This window comes from Euprymna scolopes, chromosome 2, assembly GCF_053919585.1.
Source record: "Euprymna scolopes isolate OS-2025 chromosome 2, ASM5391958v1, whole genome shotgun sequence".
Taxonomy (NCBI): Eukaryota; Metazoa; Mollusca; class Cephalopoda; order Sepiida; family Sepiolidae; genus Euprymna; species Euprymna scolopes.
Window position 1 is genome coordinate 191,851,703 of NC_136483.1, and position 21,424 is coordinate 191,873,126.

Consider the following 21,424-nt stretch of genomic DNA (forward strand, 5'->3'; position numbering starts at 1 on the left):
TCCTTAGCAGACTTTTTTCCAGATGAAAACCGATTAAAAAGTTTTCCACGTGTCTGAATACCCTATATACCAAATTTCAAGTTTGTAGATCGAAAATTCATTGAGTATATAGATTGAGATGTTCACACACACACACATTTGCACTTTTATAGATTTGAAAACTAGTAAAATATTTAATATTTGTTTCAAACTGTCTACCCCAATTTATCAAGCTTTACTGTATATTGCATATTTAGCTAGCTAACCTACTCACTAGCTATCGTAGGGTTTCAATCTGTTATATGAAGACAACATCAAATGGTTTTATTTTCCACATGAAATTAATCACACAGAGTTAAGCATTAATTACAAGGAAAAAAAAAAGGTAATTCTCTATGATTGGGAAAAAATGTTTGGAAAATTGCAAATTTTTTTTCAAATTTGATTTCTGGAGTTCTTTGTTTTTAATAATTTACACTGGCCAATTTTAATTGTAAATATAGGTTTGCTTTCAAAATATATGGGTTCTCATGAGATGCAGATCCAAAATTTGCTTGGTAGTCATTTTTTTTCTATATTTTATCGTTTTACCTTCATAAAAGTATGAAAATCTATTTTTTTAAGATGATATCCATCGTGACAAAATGACTTTATTTGTGATTATTTTTGATTAGAATAGACAATTTTAGGAATTTTTAACAAAAGCCAACAAAACAAAAGAAAGTAAAAAAAGAAATATGCAACAAATAAACGTTACCAAAGGCAATATAAGTTACTCTTCTACCTACCTGGATAATTTTTATGTGTTTTAACTTATTTTAAAGCATTTATTTATGCCGAAGTAGTGTAAAGTCTGTTTAGTGAGAAGGAGAAAAAAGAAATGGCAGTCTCATTACAGCCATGCTGAGCCTTGATAATTTCTAAAAAATTAAACAAAATACTGGCAGAACATTTAATTTTCGCATGATTGTTGACATTTATTCACTGTGTAGAAGAGTAACTTATCTTGCCTTTGGTAACAGTTATTTGTTGTACATTTATTTCTTCTATCCTTTTTTTGTTTTGTTGGCTATTGTTAAAAAATGTTAAAAATTTTTTTAACATAGCAAACATTGATGTCAAGCTTAGGCACCTTTAAGCAGCCGTGAATGATGATTGCTTCATACGTAGACTTTTTGTAACTGGACACAAAGCAAGAGACAAAACCACAAAAATAATCAGCAGTTTGCATATAAATTTCGAAACAGTTGAACAATATTTGTTGAATCTATTAAAGAGCTAGACACATTACATTACATTATTGTCGAAACATGGCCACCAATGTATGAAGTGATTGCATAAAACTGAAACAAAATATATTAATGTTTTTTAATAGTTTCTTTTATACCAACTTGCATGTTTTAACTTATTTTTAAGAGTTTATTCAGTTTGAAAAACAAATAGTGTATAGCATTACATGAGAACAAGAAAAAAAATGTCCGACATGACTCACATCTTTGAAGTCTTGATAATCGCTCAAAAATAAAAAATAAACAAACCCACTCAATAATTGTTATTTTTAAATTAAAATCCTTAACATTTATTTTTTAATAATAAAAAAAATAGTCTGCAAAAAAATAAAAAAGTTGTCACATATTGGTGACTATGACGTCTGTTTCGACATAGGACATGTACATCTCAACTTGGCCGTTTAAAGCATAAAACGTCTGTTTTAAAGCAGAAATCAGAACGTTCATAAATGCAAGTGGTGTCTTATACTGGTTGGTTATGTTGAGTGACATTTTAGTTCAAACTGTTTTTTTTAAATTTACAACAGAAAGAGAAATCAGCATTAAATTGTATGATTTTTTGGTATATGTACTAAGAATGACCCGTTTTTCAACAAATGTTGCCTCAGCATATTCTGGCAGCTTATAATATACTGCAGAAATATGCCAAAAGCGCTGATTAAATTTTAAAATGCTAGAAAAAAAAAAAAAAAAAAAAATCATGAGAGAAAACATTTATCGTATAGTAATTTCAATGGAGAAATATAATACGATAAAAAATAAAAAAAATAATAATAAATCAACCTACGGAAATTTCAGGAATAATTTTTTTTTTTTTTTTTGCAAAATAATGTGTAGCAAACATTTTTTTTGTAAGAAATGTTAGTTTCAAGGTTTTTGGGGGGGAGGAGGGGCATGAAAAAAATTATTCTTTAATGGCAAAATATTTTGTTTGCTTTGCTTTTTTTTCCGTCAAGATTATGAGGAAGGATACTATTATTATTTTTTTAATTTTTTTTTATAAAGATTTTTGATTATTTGCCAGGGATTCCTAGGGAAGTACTCATTACAAATATCTTGTAGAAAATTTTTCCAATCGGTCAGTGTTTCGAACTGATGACATTCTTGCTATAAATTTCGAACAGTTGCAATATCATGGGACTACTTCTTCCAATTTATTTACTGTTGTCTGCTGCATTGGCTAAACATTTCACCATACTGCAGCGGTTTATGTATGCTACCGGAATATGCGGAAGAAAAATTCATGGGAAAATGGGTCATTCTCTGCATAAGTACCGTTTTTTTTTTGTTTTACACTTAAGCCAGAAAACTTTTTGATTTAAAGAATCAGTTGCATCCACAAGGGTTGCCACATTGAAGTTTATTGTTCCACAATTCTTGTAATTCAGCAACAGAAAGATTTGGCATAGAAAACATATCGTGCGAACAGGTTTTTGAACATTGCCAACGTGAGTCCTCAATTAGATGGGGTCCTAACGCAGCCATCCAAATCCCCATTGACACATCCTCCCCTTGGTATGTCTTCAACTGGTCAGACATTTGGACAAGGCTTCGACTAAGATCGGAAGAAATCACATAACCAGATCCGCAGGCAAATTTTGGGTAAACAATCGCATCATAATCCCATTCGGCCCATTTACCATGACGTTCGACCACCCAATTGGTTCGGAAATTCCCTGACCAGAATCTTTCGTGTCCAATACTGTACAAATGTGCAAGGATCTGCTCAATGTCAATATAACAATCGTCGTCAGTTTTCAAAAGATACTGAAAGGCATAACTGCTGGATGCTTCCACCTGGGCTTCGAGAAGTTTTTGGGGAATTGAACGGTAAGTGTCTACTTCTGAGACAAATAAAATGTCTGCAAATTCTTGGTGCTCCTCTGCCAGGGAGTCCGCCTCTTCAATTTTCTGCTGGAGCCAACTCTTGTGCCGTGCGTCCCGCTTTTGCAGGTGCGTTGCTAAAATCTCAGGATCATGCAAACTGTAGATAAAGTTCAGCACTGGGACCAGCCAGCAGTTGACCTTTTTGTTTTTTCGATAAAAGTGAATAACTTGACTTCCGACTGGAGGCAAACAAAAAACTGGCGTTTCCTTGGCGTCAACGTCTAAAATTTCATCGATATTAATAGAACTCTCTAGAGAGAGGGTGCCTTCAAATCCTCTCGGCAAGATGAATTTCTCAACAGGTTGATAAAAAAAACTACTTTTGGAATGACCTGGGTCGATGTTGTTGAATTGAACACGGGTCACTTCTTCTTGGTTGACTGTGTTATAAAGTAAAACTGGTATTGATCGAGTACTCTTAGAGGATTTCAGGAACATATGAAGGCCTATTCGATGTATAGTTATTGGATGCAACACTTTAAAGGCCAGAGAAAACTTCTGATATGGAAACTCTTGAATATCATGATAGGATTCACTATACTGTGGCTCTACTGCGTGTTCAGGGGGCAATCTCTTAGGGTCATCTATGCTAACCAGGGCTTCCTGATAATCAGTTTCGTTATTAGTCACATTAGGTGACCACAAAGTACATGAATAAGGATGGACTCTGTCCTCGAATGGAATATCACAAAATTGATTGCCGACAACAAAAAAAATTTTCACCTGAGTAGTTAATGTTGGGTAGAGCCGGTTTGCCCATGTTTCTCGAATGACCTTACGTTGGGCAAAGTTCTCGCGAGCCGATGCCACCAGGACTAATAGGTCGACATTAACACGGGAAAGTCGAATGTACATTAATACAGCTACCCCAAAAATAATTAAGTTTAACTGCACCATCGACATCTTTTTGCACTGTTGTTTGTAATGTAAGAATTAAAATGTTTAGTTGAAAACGGATATTTTGACTTTAACCGTGGAGGATATTTCTAGCGAAGGAGCAGCCGTTTTTTGATAAGACACATAGAAAAGTTGGTGTTATATTTACGGGGTCGGTTAGTAATTATTAGTGTTTTCCTATAATAAAAAACAAAATTATTTATAAAATTAAAATAATTTTTTTAAAGTTTTAAAATTTAAAACTTCAAGAAGCAACTTTTTAAATGTTATTTTATAAACAGAAATATAAGCGTCCAAAACACCAAAATTAAAAGTGCAACTTATTTTCTTCAAGTATGTGTTTTTTTTTTCTCTAGTTATGCAATTATGGGATATAAATAGCTTCCAAAACTTTCATTCGTTTAATTAAATTAAGATTATTTGCTACGAATTTTAAAACCAATTTAAATTACTAATTTACATTTTAAATGCTTCGAGATTACTTTTAAATTTTGAAGACTCATGAAGCAATTTGTTTTATTTATTTATTTTTTTCCCAACTATTTGGCTGCCTTAGTTGATTTAATTTCGTAATTAAATTATTTCTTTAAAATAGGATTTTTAAGGTATTTGTGCAGGTTACAGACCGCGGTAGTTTTTATATCGAATTTTTAAAGCTAAATTCAATTTTGCTTCAAATTGTTAGGTAAAAGTGCAGAACAATTAACAAAACCTACTCCTTGTATTAAGAATGGCTTTTAACATTATTTAAGCACGTTCGTAAACTGCACAAATACCTTAAGAAATTATTTTTGATTTCATTAAAAATAATAAATAAATAAATAAATAAGAGACAATATTTATGTTGTTGTCCTAGTACTTATGCAGAGAAGATACCGTGCTGAAATAATAACCGTATTATTTAGAAGCCCATTCTTAACACATCGAGGGTGTTTTGTAACAATTCTGTATTTTCACCTAACAATTTAATAAACAGAAGATACCGTAAAACTTGAAAATACTAAAAAAAATAAAAATAAAGCACGGTACCTTCTCTGCACAAGAAATACACCTTGTACGGAAGCCTACGAAAGGTGTTTATAGTGAAGCAAGGGTTGCAGAATCACTATCGGTATTGCTAGTCCCGTAGAAATGGAGACGGCTTGAAACAATAGAGATTGTATGCGAAACGATAATCGTTTTAATCATTTTGTTTCTCGTACAATTAAGACCAAAATTATTTGATGAACTAAAAATAAAAAAAGAGCGCGTATGCACTTTTGTTACTGTGCTGAAATAATAACGTAATTATTTAGAAAGCTATTCTTAACATGGGGAGGATGTTTTCTAACTATTCTCTACTTCCACTTAACAATTAAATATAAAAGTTATCGTAAAACTGTAAAATACTATTTAAAAAATAAATAAATAAATAAATAAAATAGCGCGGTAACAAAAGTGCATAAGCACCAAAAATTAAATTAGTATTTTTTAATAATTGTTTTTCATTTTTTTTTTGTTTACTTTTTTGCAGTCGCCTTTCAGAATGAGATAAATTTTCAGAGGCTTTGAGTATAGTTTTAATTTGAAGGGAAATTTATAAAAAGAAAGATTATTTCAGTCGTAATAATGTTCACAATGAACTTTAAAAAATATTTTATAATTGTGAGATTAAAAAATAATTATTTAAATAAAATGTCTCTTCGTTCAACAACCAACACGTCAGAAATGATTTTTGAAGATTCTCCACGTCGTTAAAATTTTTTATCCCCATTTTTCTTCTTTATAAAATAGAATGGTGGAAGAAAAAGAAGATAATATAAATATATTTCTAATATTTACACTTAATTGCAGTGCGAGGGTAGAATAGTCTAAGTATATTTAAGACTTACCGTGAAAAAAAACAAAAACCCCGTCAAGAGGTCTCCGGTGTCAAATAAATGAATTCCCCTGTTATTTTTCATTTTAAAATTGCCATTCGCAATTACCTCCCTTAGACTGAAAGCTAACTGCTGGGGAACCTCCTTTGAGAGTTCTATTTTCTTGCTTTCCCACGAAGGGCTAAGTTAGACACAAGGTGGATTTTTTTTAATGTAGAGAAATCAACTCTTCATAAAAAAAAAAAAAAAATGCAAGATTGAAATAAAAATTAAAATTAAAATAGAAAGATTCTTTGCTGATGTAAGAAAGAAAAGATAATACACTTTAAAAATTTACTTGCAAAAAGAAAATCAAAAAATATTACAAGCCAGAAGATGTACCCGGCGTTGCCTGGTATTAAACATGACATTAAATTCCTTTTAAGAATAATGAAGTAAAAAAAAGGGAAAGGAACTGAGACACGTGCATGCAAGTATTATGTTTTTTTTTCTTCTAAATAGCTCACTTCTTGTAAGTAAAATAAATAAATAAATAAATACTCGAGCTGAGATCGAAACCAGAACCTAAAGACAGTGAGTCAAGTACGATAACCATTAGGTCAGCTTGCCATAATCTTTAAAACGTGTTTTCAAACCTACTTATTTTTAATATAATGTGAACGATTCGTACACATGTGCAGTTGTGAAACAGATAAAAAGTCGATAATCAACAAGTATCAATTTTTCAATTTTTACTGTTTAGTAACCCTTTTTTCTGGATGAAAACCGATTAAAAAGTTTCCCATATGTCTGAATATACCAAATTTCAAGTCAGTAGAATAAAAATTCATTGAGTATATAGGTTGAAAAGTGTCCTTACCCACACACATTCTCATTTTTATAGATATATAGATTATGCACAAGACCCTCAGAAGTATGGGATTGTGTGTGTGTGGAAGGGGGGGGTCGTTGATCCTGCACTGACTATCCTGCTCTTAACTCGTATTTGAACGTGTAGTGAATTACTACTATGATGCTGCTACGGTATGCTTCCCTTATTTCTCTCTTTCTCCCTACTCTTCTACTTTTCCCTTCCTTTCTTCTCTCAACGTCACCAGAAGTTTCAGCCAATCGGAATAGAGGACTGTGTTGGAGGGAGATATAAAGAAGAAATCTCTCTCAGACATGCAGAAACGATAGAAGTATCAACACGTGACGGACCAGTTTCCCTGGGGTAAAGACTTTTATCAAAGAAATGTACCATCCTTTTTGTACCCTTATATCTTGGAAACCTTTATAAAACATCATCAATCCTAAAGTCTCGTCGCACTTAATTATAACCAATGTTTTCTTTTCCACAACCGTTCTTTTTCAGCACTCTTGTTCTCTCTCTAATGTCGGAGGTGTCTCAAAAGGGGGACCAACCAAAATGGTGACCCTTTTTCAAATGTCGTTAAAATTTATGGTAACCGCCATAAACCCACTATTTATTTTTCTCCCATCATGAGAAAGGTGGTACTAGGGTCAGAAAGCAGGATTGAAAAATCAACACTTCATGGAGGTCTCATGTTTTGACAAGCTTCTGGGCTTGACCATTACTTACTCCTGATCTTAAATGGAACACATACATTAAATCCATTGCCAAGGTCGCTGGAAAAATGATATAAGAGCCAGGTACATCCAAGGATGGAGTACTGTTTCTACATCTGGGCAGGAGCTGCTAGAAAGGACTTATCCTGCCTTGATAGAGTTCAAAATAGACTTCGTAGCCTCGTAGGGGATGTCCTTTTCTCTTCCCTGCAACCTCTTTCACATAGAAGAGATGTTGCGAGTTTGTCTCTGCTTTATCGTTATTTTCATGGCAAGTGCTTGACTGAGTTCCAATCTATGGTCTCCCCTCACCAGACTTTCACAAGAAACACCCGTCTAGCAGAAAACACTATCACTAATTTCCCGCACTCTTTATCTGTGCCTAAACCTAAATGTAGATTCCATGAACTAAGCTTCTTTCTTAGAACTGCACGCCTGTGGAATTATCTTCCATTTTCCTGCTTTCCAGCTGGCTACAATATGGTTGTCTTCAAGTCTAATGCAAACAAGTTTTTGATGAACCGTTTCATATAAGTTAACAAATTTACCAAATTTCCATTATTAACAGTTACTATATTGTCCAATTTCTACTGTACACTCTTTAACCCTTATCCTCGAGTGGCCTCTTGGCCGTGATAAGTGGTGATGCCTATGTAAAAAAAAAAAAAAAAATTCAGAGGAGAAACACAAAAGATGCCTTTGCAGTCCCATTGGAATTCTCGAGCAGAGGCACTTCAAGTGATCAGCAATAAACTAACCTCTTCTCAAAGAACGAAGACAAAGCCTGGGAGGGTGAACCTCCTAGAATTGCACAGAACCAGCATTATATTGCACTTACCAGGGACCAGGTCATTACAGGAATGGTCTAATTTCTGTTGAGTTTTGGGTCTAGGACAAAAAGTCCCTGGCTGTTCTTTAGAGAGAGAGAGAGAAGATATTCTTATTGGATATGATAAAAACGGGTTATCAGGTTTATAGGATAGACTTTTTTTGCATATGCATCTACACTTATCAAGGCCAAGATGTCACTCGAGGATAAGAGTTAAAGAGTGTACAGTAGAAATTGGACAATATAGTAATCGTTAGTAATGGAAATTCGGTAAAGTTGCTAAATTATATGGAACGGCTCATCAAAAACTTCCCCACATCAGACTTGAAGACAACCATATTGTACTCAGCTGGAAAACAGGAAAACAGACGACAATTCCATAGGCGTGCAGTTCTAAGAAAGAAGCTTTGTTCATGGAATCTATGTTTAGTCGAGCATTTGCCATGAAAATAACGATAAAGCAGAGACAAACTCGCAACATCTCTTCTGTGAGAAAGAGGTTGCAGTGAAGAGAAAAGGACATCCCCTACAAAGCTACAAAGTCTATTTTGAACTCTATCAAGTCTTTTCTAGCAGCTCCTGCCAAGATGTGGCAACAGTATTCCATCCTTGGACGTACCTGGCCCTTATATAGATAGAGAATTGCATCAGCAGTGAGATATCTACTGGATCGATAGAATGGTCCCACCATTTTTCCAATGGCCTTGGCAACGGATTTAATGCATGCATTCCATTTAAAATCAGGAGTAAAGGTCAAGCCAAGAAACTTGTCAAAACATGAGGCCTCCCCAAGACGAGAGCCATTCATTTCAATTGATGCCAGATGGGAATCAGAGTGTTGATGATGTACAGATAAAAGCTTGGTTTTAGATGCATTAAAAGTAACAAGCCACCTCTTTCCCCATTGTATCACTTGCTCAAAATCAGAGGAGAGAATGTCTTAGATGTGCTACCATAGATAGTAGTGTCATCAGCATTAATGTCTTTGAATGATGTAAGGATGTGATTTGGAAGATCATTAATGTACCTATTTACTATGCCTCCCCACGGGACAGCATTAATACTGTGAGCTTCTGATTTTTGCCCATCAACTACTACTCTTATGAACCTATCAGAGAGAAATTATTTAATATTTGTGAAGACATTTTCAGCTATACCGTAGCTAGAGATCTTGTGAAGTAAACCTTTATGCCATACTCTATCAAAGGCCTTTGATATGTCAAGAGCAATTGCCCTAGAAAGGTAGCCTCCGTTGAGAGATTCACTAATCCTATGAGATATAACTGTAGGCACATCTACTGTAGATCTAGCAGAACGAAAACCATATTGCGTGTCACTAAGAAAGTTATTTTTGCTGAGATGGTTGATTACTTCTCTATTTAACATAGATTCCAGCAACTTACTCTATAAAAGTGATGTGTCTGTGTGTCTGTCTGTGTACATTTCCCTACGCAATAACTTTCTCAATTTTTAGTCTACAGACTCGATATTTGATATACAGGGTACTGAGATTTGGGAAAATCTATGTGATCGGTTTTCGGCCAGCAATTTGGCGATTAAGGGGTCAAAGTTGAACGATTTGACATTTGAGAACTCTACCAAACTCCTCCGACAATTTTGGGTCTAAACACTTTAAATTTTAGATATAGGTTCCTTGGACATGGATCTAACTTAATAACTTGATTTGAGCCAAAAACAATAAATCTTAAGGGGTCATAATAGTAGTCAAAGTTAAAAAAATTGACCGTTTTCTTTCTTTTTTTTTTTTTTTTGCTCAGCATACACCTCCAAACACCCGGGCAACGCCGGGCACCCATGCTAGTATATCTATAAAAGTGAACGTGTCTGTGTATATGGGTGTCTGTGTGTCTCTCTGTATGTGTACATTTCCCTACGCAATAACTTTCTCAATTTTAAGTCTACAGACTCGATATTTGATATACAGGGTACTGAGAGTTGGGAAAATCTTTGGGATCAGTTTTCGGCCAGAAATTTGGCTGTTATTATACTTCCAAAATAAACTATTAAAGTTGTTTTAAAAGTAATAGAAATATTTTTTTTTAAAAACAGTAATGAATTTTCCGAACTCAATATTTTTCAATTTTTAAACTTAAAAAATCTATCAAAATTTTTCTGTTGATTCTATTTTTACGATATTTTCAGGGTCAATGTGAAATTTTATGTTCTTTCCAATAAACCGAATATAATATTTTAGACAACCGTTTTTTTTTTAATTCACGCCCCCCCCCATTTTCAAGTTTCTATTAAAAAGTAAATAATTAATTTACTCACCGAAAAGTAAATAATTAATTTACTCACAAATTGAAGAGAAAAGGTCAATAAATAATATATTCAAATTTAAAACAAAAAAAGCGTAGTGTTTTTTAGAATTTTACCTGTAAAGTTTGAAGTTTAACACCTTTTTTTTTAAACCACGTTATTTGTTTTTTCTTTTCTTTTTTTTTTAATGGAACCTTGGCCCTACTCCTTTAATTGAAAAAAAAAAATAGGGCTTGAATTACATTTTTCAAGGAGTTATAAGCTTGGAAAGACAGGGGGTCGAATAATTCACGCCTCCCATTTTGAAATGTCTATTAAAAAGTAAATAATTAATTTATGTACCAAAGTCTTATATATCACAAATTGAAGAGAAAAGGTCAATAAATATATATTCAAATTTAAAACAAAAAAAAAAGAACTGTTTTTTAGAAATATACCTGTAAAGTCCGAAGTTTAAAACCTTTTTTTAAAAAAAAAAACACTTTTTTTTTTTTTTTTTTTTAATGAAACCTTGGTCCTTGCTCCTTTAATTGAAAAAAGAAAAATTAGGGCTTGGATGACATTTTTTGAGGAGTTATAAGCTTGGAAAGATGGGGTGGAATTATTCACTATTTTCACGAAATTTCCGACGCACCTACCGCGCCGGCGCGCCACCGCCTTCAGTGTTCAACAAGCCATCAGTTCTGCGACAAAAATCAATTATATTCACAACAGTCACTTACACATTTAAAGTCAATGTCTTAACACGTGAAATCAACAATAATAGCACAAAAACAACAACAAAAAAAAAACATTCGTTTTTTCCCTCACGAAAACTCTCGACGTACGCACGTGGATTTTTTCTTTTTTTTCTTTCTTTCTTTCCCTTCTTTTTTCATTTTAAACTATTTCTTTCTTTCTTTTTTTTCTTTTTCGGACGTGACATACGTGTCACACAAAAACAACAACAAAAAACAACAACACACGATTGCATTAGAGTCTGTCTGTCTTTTCTCTATCAACTGAATAAGGTCTGCTTGTGTGTGTGTGTGTGTGTGTGTGTGTGTGTGTGTGTGTGTGTGTGTGTGTGTGTGTGTGTGTGTGTGTGTTTTCTAAGTGGCATATCAACCGATCCAAAACTTTTCTCGCTATTTGTTTGTCTGTTTTTTTCTTTTTTCTTATAAATCGTCGTCTAGCTTTTTTTTCTTTTTTCTTTTTTCTTTAAGGACCCATTCACGTCATGATATTTCGTTGATAACACGGTTTATTCTGGCATCGATGATGCGAACTGGTCAAAAATCGGCATCAGGGTTAAAAGAAAGGCTTTTGCATGTTTGTTTATTATTTATTTATTTGTTCACTTTACTATTTCCTTTACTTCTACTTGTTTCTACTTTTTGTACGTTTAAGTGTCTGTGTTCTTACATATATGGGCTTGGGTGTGTATGCTCTTACGTATGTTACGTGCAGTTCACTGTTATATGTGCGTGTGTGTGTGTTCTTATCCTTACACCGTTTCTTGCCTTGAAAGTCTTCGAGACATGTATGTGCCATGTATAATGCGTACATACTTGGTTGCCTTGGCCAGCGGATGATGCCTTCTTGGACGCTGGTCTCCATCTCGTTGGGAAGTGGTCACTGCAGATAAATGCATCGATAAATAACAAGATGGATTTGAAGCTTCAATCTTTTATTAAAGGCAAGCCTATATCATCTCGAACCCTGGTTGTTGGAGAGCCGAATCTACGATCTGCATTCCTCTGCTGCCTAAACCACTCTCAGCTCATGTGGTCGTCAACCGGAAGCCTACGACCACAATTCTCGTGTCACCCTTAATTTCCGGTGCATTCTCTCTCGGTTGATACCTGTCAAACCTAACCTTTTGTGACCCTGCCAACTCGCTGATGGGAAGTGAAAATATACTTACATAACTTTCTATTTCTAAAACTACCTATATAGCAATTAAGCTGGGATTCCCAATACTACACAAGGATGGAGTACTGCTGTCAAATGTGGGCAGGAGCTGTTAAAAGCAGCCTATCCTGCCTTGACAGAGTACAAAATAGACTTCGTGGCTTAGTGGGGTTGCCCTTTTCTCTTCCCTGCAACCTCTCCTCCACAGAAGAGATGATGCGAGCCTCTTTGTTTTGTGCTCGTCTGAGCTCCAATCTCTGTCACCCCCTCGCCAATCTTTCATGATAAACATGCGTCTAGCTGAAACCACTGTAAAAAATTTTCCCCACTCTTTAATTGTGCCAAAACCAAAACTTAGATTCCATGAACAAAGCTTCTTTCTTAGAAGTGAACGCCAGTGGAACTCTCTTCCGTCTGCCTGTTTGCCACCTGACTACAACTTGGATGTCTTCAAGTCCAACATAAACAAATTCCTGATGAACCGCCCTCTTAAGTAAGACACTTTATCAAATCTTCAATACTAACGATTACTACGATACTATCCCACTGATTACTGTACATGCAATAACCCTTATCTCCGAGTGGCTTCCGGGCCTTGATAAGTGGTGACTTCCATGTAAAAAAAAAAGAAAGTAATTTAGTTAAAAATTTTTTTTTTGAATGAGCATTGTACAGCACCAACCATTTATTAGGAATTTCTCCTCCTCTGTGCTTGATACTTGTTGAACCTATTTTCTCATCCGGATTATAGTCATTTGTTTGTTTATCGAGCCAATATCTATAACGTAAACACCTTTCCATGAAGCCAGCAGCTTAAATAGAATTCAGACTATAAGAATAATTTACTTGTGAAATTCATGTGAGTTGGTCATCAATGAGGTTTTATTCAAATTAAACGCAAGATTAAAATATCAAAAATGTTTTTATTTTTTTCTTGCTATATTCCTGCAAGAAAACTTAGATTAATGTCTATAATATTTAACTTTTTAAAAACCGAATTGAGGATGAAGAAAAAATACAACCATAAACGGAAGCAGCTCCTACCTCCTCAATAAAATATATCCATAAACGACATATAAGAAATTGATTACTTTTCCAGAATAGCTAACAAAGCAAAAAAAAAAAAAAAAATGAGTGTAAAAAAAACGACAACAAATAACTGCTACCAAAGGCAAGATAAATTACTCTTCCACCTATCTGGAGAAATATTTTTTGTGTTTTAACTTATTTTAAAGTGATTTTTTTTATTGTAAAGCCTATGAAGTTAGAACGAAAACAAAAATGATGGTCTCATTATAGCCACAAACGAGCCACAACAATCATTTTAAAATTGAAAATTAAAACAAAATACTGGTAGAGCATTACATTTTTTAAGAAATGGTGACATCTATTGAGTGTTTTTCTACAAGTATTTTGTTTGATTTTCAATTTTTGAACAATTATTGAGACTCAACTATGGCTCTAATCTAACTCTACAGGCTTTATATTTCCTTTAATCTTGATTTAAAAAGGCTTTGAAATAAATTTTGAATACTTTTAAATTATATTACATTTATTTATCAACATAATGTGTCGTACAAGATGATAGACGTTAATGTCCCTAATTTTCGAGAGTAGTATCTCTTCTTCGGGAGGAAAATAAAAAGAAACGTGTACAAGTGTTCGTCGAGGCTTTCCTTTGTCTGTTTTATTATTTTTTTTTTTATTTATTGCTTTATTTTCGGAAGTCAGTGTTGCAGACTGGTTGTCAAATCAATTTCCAGGATACGAGTTGTGATGAATATTAAGTAATGTTGGGAATTATTGTAGTTTTTTTTTAATGTATAAAAGAACACATTTCAACCGAGGCGTCCTGATTTTATAAACACCTATCTAATAACCACAACCTTAACAAAGACATACAAACAGAAATAGGTACAAAAAGAAATCAAGGTAATATGAGGCTAAAGGAATCACTAATAATAAAAAAAAACAAAATAAATAACAGGGAAGAACTAAACTGCAGCCCCTTATATAAACACAGGAACATCAACAGCACTCTTAGCATGCACTTGTAATAACAAACAAATAATTATATTACGCCCTTGATCACTATTCTATAATAATATATAATAAATGAATAACACGGTTATATAGAACAGAGAAAAAATATATATCTGTGTATATACACATATAAATAAATAAACAAATAGATTAAATAAATTAATATATAGAAAAAAAAATAAATGAACAAATAAAAATGTGATAAAATAAATTAATTCAATTATTAAAATAATATATGCATATATGTGTACATGTATGCATGCGCTTGAGTGTGTATGTACATATACGTAGGCGAGTAAGTGTATACATATTGAGTATTCACTTGGGCAGGGAAACTAATCCAAGCACACATAGAGTGATCCTCCTTAGACCATTCACTTTACTCGAACCGGATATTACACAACACTAATATATCAGTATTTAATACATCTAAATGCATATATTAAGTGTAATACACAAAAATTAATCATTTATATATATTAAAAAAGCTACAATAATTCCCAACAATACTTAATATTCATCACAACTCGTATCCTGGAAAATTGATTTGACAACCAGTCTGCGACACTGACTCCCAGGAATAAAAAATAAATAAATAAAAAATGAAACTAAATAAATAAAAAATGAAACAGACAAAGGAAAGCTTCGCCAAACAGTTGTACAGATTTCTGTTTATTTCTCCCCGTGAAGAAGAGATACTACTCTCGAAAATTAGGGATATCAACACCTACCATCTTGTACGACACATAATGTTGGTAAATAAACATAATATAATTAAAAATTATTGAAAATTCCTTCTAATATTGTCATTATTCTTTTATATGCTAACTCATGTCTACAATGTTTCCTATGAACCACATTGATATAGACTTCAAATACAACGCTTTTCACACAACGCACAATGCTTCAAGCAAACTACAGCATCCTTCTCGCTTTAAAATAAGTTAAAAAATAAAAAATCTTATCCAGGTAAGTAGCAGAGTAACTTAGCTCACCTTTGGTAACATTTATTTGTTGTATATTTTTTTTATTCATTTAGTTGCACGAACTATTATCCTCATCTTTATACTTGTTGTTTCACAACGTTTCGGCCAACTATTCCTCTGGCCTTTGTCAGATTGACGGGGTAGGAATGCTGATCTTTTAACTGTATCCTTAGTAATTACTGCCTTCCATAGTTGTTGTCGTCTCATCACATTTTGGCCAACTAATCCTCTGGTTGGCTTTGGGTAGGATTGAAACCGCTATTTTCAGACAATGCTCACCTGGAACTGTAGAGAGTCAACGTCTCTATTCACTGCGCTACAGGGCGATCAAGGTTGGATTTTTTGGTCTTACAAATACAAGTTTTTGTTATCTGATCTTCCATTGTTGAGTCCGTACTGAATGATATATATTATTAATTAATTATTGGAATTTTTTTGAGATGAGTAATTTGTATATTTTTTATTTATTTATTTGCGGACTATTATCCTCATCTTTATAATTGTTGTTTAACGACGTTTCAACCAACTATTCCTCTGGCCTTCGTCAGGTTGTTAACTGCGATAGGAATTCTGAATTTCTTAACTGTATCTTCAGTAATTACTGCCTTAACCAGATGAAGATAATAGTCCGCAAATAAATAAATAAATAAAATATACAAATTACACATCTTAAAGAATTCCAATAATTAAATAATATTGTATATTTTTGTTTGCATCCATTTCTTGTTGTTGTTGTTTTGTAGGCTGTTCTTGAAAATCACCAGATGTGTTATGATATTTTGGTCAACTAGAGGTCAACTGGATTTCAACTGGATTTCAACTGGCGGTCAATAAAAACAAATGTTTTCAATGATTAATAAAACAGAGTGGAGTTATAAAGGCTATTTTTTTTTGTATTTTTTTTTGTATTTTTTTTTGTATTTTTTGTTTTTTTTTAACACATGACTGAATTTTTCCTCTGAGCAGAATAAACATGGATTTTATTCTTCCCATCTAACTAAAAACCAAAACAAAAATAAGCATCTATTTCACCTGTGACTAATGTTTGAACGACCTAACTGCTGATTTGAAAGAAAGGCGTCCATAAAAGGAAGCCCCCCCTCCAAAAAAAAAAAATAAATTAAGGAAAACAACGCCCGCTATCCCCCAAAACTCCATGAAGTAACCCCCTCCTAAAAAAAAAAAAACAACAGAAAAACAAATCCATAAAGGTAATCAGCCCCTTCCTCTCACACACACACACACACACACACACACACACACACACACACACACACACACACACACACACATCCATAAAAGGTAATTGTAACACTGAATAAACATGTCATTTATTCTGATGTCATTAGACGTTGATTTCATCATAGACAGATCCTATTTCAAGCATAAAGAACAAAGGAAATATAAGCGCTGAGTCACCAGGTCAGATGCTTTACTTGCGATGATTTTATCAGACTATGATGAAATCGCCTGCCAGAGTAACAACTCAGGCAGGCGATTTCATCATAGACTGTTGGAAAAACCTATACACATGGTTTTGTGAATAAGTGGATATAAACAAATGGTATAGATGAGAGATTTTCTTTTTAACCCCAAATGAACTTGATTTGTCCTCCCTGAAGCATCAATTTCAACATTTGAATTTGAATTATTTATTCTCAGATAAAAAAAATTTCACTTATAAATTAGACACAAAGCAATTAAAGTTGTGTGTGTGTGTGTGTGTGTGTGTGTGTGTGTGTGTGAGTATGTGTGTGTGTGTTTGAAAAAAGAGAGAGAGAAAGAGAGAGGAAAGGGGAGTCTTTGGTCATTCTTTGTCGATTCTACCATTAACCAGCCGCACTTTAACTCATCCATTTTCTTTGATTCGTTCACCGTTTTCCTATAATTTTCACTTCACTTCAGAAGTCATCATAATACCACATTTAGGCTATAGACTACATTACTTAGAATATACCCAAATGATTTGAATCAAATTTTTTTATAATATATATATATATATATATATATATATATATGTATATATATATATATATATATATATATATATATATATATATATATATATATATATATAAGTGAAATTGTCTCTGTGTATGCGTCTTTATGTGTGTACATTTCCCTACGAAACTACTCAGTCAATTTTCAGTCTACAGACTCAAGATTTGACATAAGGGCTATTGAGATTTGGGGAAATCTTCTTAATCGGTTTTCGGCCAGAAATTTAGCTGTCAAGGAGTCAAAGTACAACGATTTGACCTTTAAAAACTCTCGCAAACTCTTCTGCCAATTTTGGGTCTAAACACTTGAAATTTTAGATGTAGGTTACTTGGACTTGGATCAAACTTTTTAATTTGATTTGAGCCCAAAACAATAAATGTTAAGGTGTCAAAATTGGGGTCAAAGTTAAAAAAAAAAAAAATTGACCTCTGTGGTCTCTACCAAATTACTCAGCCAATTTTTGGTCTAAACATTTGAAATTTTACATAAAGTGTATTCAGACAAAGATCAAGCTTTTTCATCGGTTTTTGGCCTAAAATTTGGCTGCTAAGGGGTCAAAGTTGAAAAGATTTGAGTTTTGGGTCTAAACATTTGAAATTTTACATAAAGGGTGATTCAAACATGCAGTTTTGGGGTGAAAATTTGGCTGCGAAGAGGTCAAAGTTGAAAGAGTTGACCTTTGCAGACTCTACCAAACTCCTCCGATAATTTTGGGTCTAAAGACTTGAAATTTTAGATGTAAGTTACCTGGATATGAGTCAAACTTTTTGATATATATATATATATATATATATATATATATATATATATATAATATAAAGCTAAACGTCTGTGTGTGTGTGTGTGCGTGCGTGTGTGTATGTGTGTGTGTGTGTCTGGTCACGAATAGGCTCCTATATGGTTGAGTATTTAGCAAAACTGATTACATATAATGATAGAAGATGTATCGAGGATCAGAAATGGGTATGTTTGATCTGGCAGAACGGTGGTTCATAAAAATTGTGGGATCTGCGTTCGCGTCTGGCCCCCAAAGTATGTAAATAAAAAATTGAAAAATAAAACGGGTTTGTGATATAGATGTACATAAGAATACTTTGATAAGTTTTTTTTAACTTAAACAGGGATGGTATAATAAAATTGTGGGGTCCGCGTTCACGCCAGGCCTCCATAGAATGGAAATAGGCACAATCTTTAATAAAGACTTTTCATATCTATCTGCGTAAGTATACTTTGATAATTATGTTTCAGTTTGAAGAAATATGATATAATAAAATTATGGGGTGTTCGTTCGCGCCTGACCACATAGGATGGAAATATGTCACAAAGTTTAACAAGGTTTTTTAATATAGATCCACAAAATATTGTGATAAGTGTTTCAGTGAACAGGTATGGTATAATAAATTATGGGGGTCATCTATTTTATTTTTACTTTCATCATATTTTGCTTTGGTTTTGATACCCCCAAATTCGAAGCTATCTCTTTACAACCCTTCCTTTTCATAACCTATCATACTTTCATAAATCAGAGTCGATTTTCTGTAGGCTGTTTTTGAACCCAGTCAACGACGGGTACTTTTGCTAGTATATATATATATATATATATATATATATATATGTATATATATATATATATATATATATATACATATTTTTTTTTAATTACATTTTCACCCCAAACAAGGCACATTGCCACTTTGGTGTAGGGGGCTACTATCAGGGGAAACATCTACTGGGGTACTATGTAGGGATTTGGGCAGCAAGATTTTGTTTCACGTTGCACTTGAATTTCTGCATGTCAGTACAGTTGGGGAAGCAGTGACCTGGAATGGAATTCCAAAGTCTAGCGGTTCTGGGGAAGAAACTACCGGAGTAGAAAGATCTTTTACATCTAGGGATTTCTACAGTGTGGGGGTGGGATTTTGCAGCCTGTTGGGTCTGTCGAGGGTGTTCACGTCGTGGGGGCAGTTCATCAGAGCATTCACCATTAAAATACTTGTAGAACAGGCAGAGGGATACAACGTTTTGTCAATGGGACAGAGGCTGAAGCTTAGATGCCAGTTTAGGGCCTATCAGATTTGCGACTCTCTTTTGAACTCTGTCAAGGAGCGAGAGACTAGTAGCCGATGCACCAGCCCAAATATGACAGCAATACTCCATACATGGGCGAATGGTTGCCTTATAGAGGTACAGGATACTTTCGGCTGTTAGTAGTTTTCTAGCATGGTAGAGAGAGCCCACCTTCCTTGCAGCAGCCCTGGCAATGCCCTCGATGTAATTGTTCCAGCTCATGTTTCCTGTGAACGTTAGGCCAAGGAGCTTGAAAGACGTACTCTCAGATAAAGTCGTTGACCATTGCTATAGGTGGTAGAGAAGGTTTCTTGTAATTATTGAATGAAACCAGTTTAGTCTTGGCGGCATTGAACGTGACCATCCATTTTTGTCCCCATTCCACTACTGATTGGAGGTCATTCTCTAGTGTTTCTGCCATTACTTTAGATATATGTTCATTTGTTTTCCTGTCGTGCCTGCTATAGAGTGTGGTGTCATCAGCATATATACCCATCTCAGAGGCAATTTTGTCGGGGAGGTCATTTATGAATATCAGGAACAGTAGAGATCCAAGGATAGATCCCTGGTGCACTCCCGCATTTATATCATATTGTTTAGATGTACGACCGTCGAGGACAACCTGGATTTTTCTCTTATCTAAGAAGGATTTAATTATGTTAAGTATTCTACCAGTGATACCGTATGATCTAATCTTCCTGAGGAGACCCTCATGCCATACCCTGTCAAAAGCCTTAGATATATCTAGAGCTACCGCTCTGCCCTCTCCCGCTTTGTCCAGTGAATGGTATATGCATTCAGAGATTACAGTGAGGATGTCTGCTGTGGAACGGGCTTGTCTAAATCCATATTGTTGGTCGGTCAGAAGTTTAGCATCTGTAAGGTGCTGGACTAGAGCATGGTTAATTAAGGTCTCAAATATTTTGGCAAAAAGTGGGAGGAGGCTAATAGGGCGATAATTTAATGGGTCAGTTCTTTCGCCAGAATTCTTGAATACTGGTACCACAGAAGCAGTTTTCCAACAGCCCGGAAAGCAAGTTTCATTAAGGCATTTGCTGTAGAGTTTCGAGAGAACTGGAGCTACTTCGGCTGAGCACTTTTTTAATAGCACAGCTGGGATGAGATCGGGTCCACATGCTTTTGAAGTGTCAAGGTTTTTTATGATAGCATGCACCTGAGCAGGGGTTATTTTCAGATCGTCTAGCGTGGTGTCTGTCCGCATAGGAAATTGAGGTAGGGGGTGGTTGGAAGGGTCCAGTGTGGAGTTTGAGGCAAACCGACTGGCAAGCATGTTAGCCTTTTCGGTTGCTGAGCAAACAACCTCGTGATTATTGGTTAGTGGGGGAATTGTTGATTGCCGATTATTTACTACACTGTTGTAGATTTTCCAGAAGTCACGAGTTCCTAGTTTTTGTGCTTCGATGCGTTTTTTAGTGGTTTCCGTAAATTTCCTCTTAGCTGTCGCTATTTCTTTCTTAACGTTACTTCTAGCTTCTGTATACTTCTGTCTGTTTGAACTGGACTTATGTCGGTTGAACCTGCGGAATGCATGCTGCCTTTGAGCAATGGCAGTTGCGCAAGTCGAAGTAAAACATTGGGGAGAGTGGGGCTTGCTATAGAATTTCCACATGGGAACATGCGCTTCGATTGCAGTTTTGAACCATTCAGTGGTCTCGTTTGCACACTGTTCAGCAGAAAGAGAAAAAATATTTCCCCATGGGGCGTCTCTGATAAGATCTCTGATGGCTTCCCAGTCAGCCTTTTTATAATATCTCTTTGTTTTGAGCACTGGCTCTTCAGTTTTGGATCTAGAGTTTAGGGCGATTTCAATCATTATCACTGCAT

General features: G+C 34.4%; 2 protein-coding genes across 3 annotated transcripts in view; both read right to left on the reverse strand.

Moving 5' to 3' along the window:
- Positions 1-21,424, reverse strand: part of LOC145300203 (vacuolar ATPase assembly protein VMA22-like) — a 32,383-nt gene that overhangs the window by 6,536 nt on the left and 4,423 nt on the right. Inside the window, exon 1 of one of the 2 annotated variants that reach the window (XM_080144466.1) lies at positions 5,924-5,976. The exons of the other annotated variant lie outside the window; for it this stretch is intronic. The gene's annotated coding sequence lies outside the window, so the exon portion shown is untranslated. Of the gene's footprint in view, positions 1-5,923; positions 5,977-21,424 lie in introns of those variants that run through there. 2 annotated transcript variants of the gene reach the window in all.
- On the reverse strand, positions 2,079-4,201 carry LOC145300171 (UDP-GalNAc:beta-1,3-N-acetylgalactosaminyltransferase 2-like). Its single transcript, XM_080144462.1, has one exon. It carries the CDS (start codon positions 4,056-4,058, stop codon positions 2,595-2,597), a length of 1,464 nt encoding a protein of 487 aa, XP_080000588.1. The 5' UTR covers positions 4,059-4,201; the 3' UTR covers positions 2,079-2,594.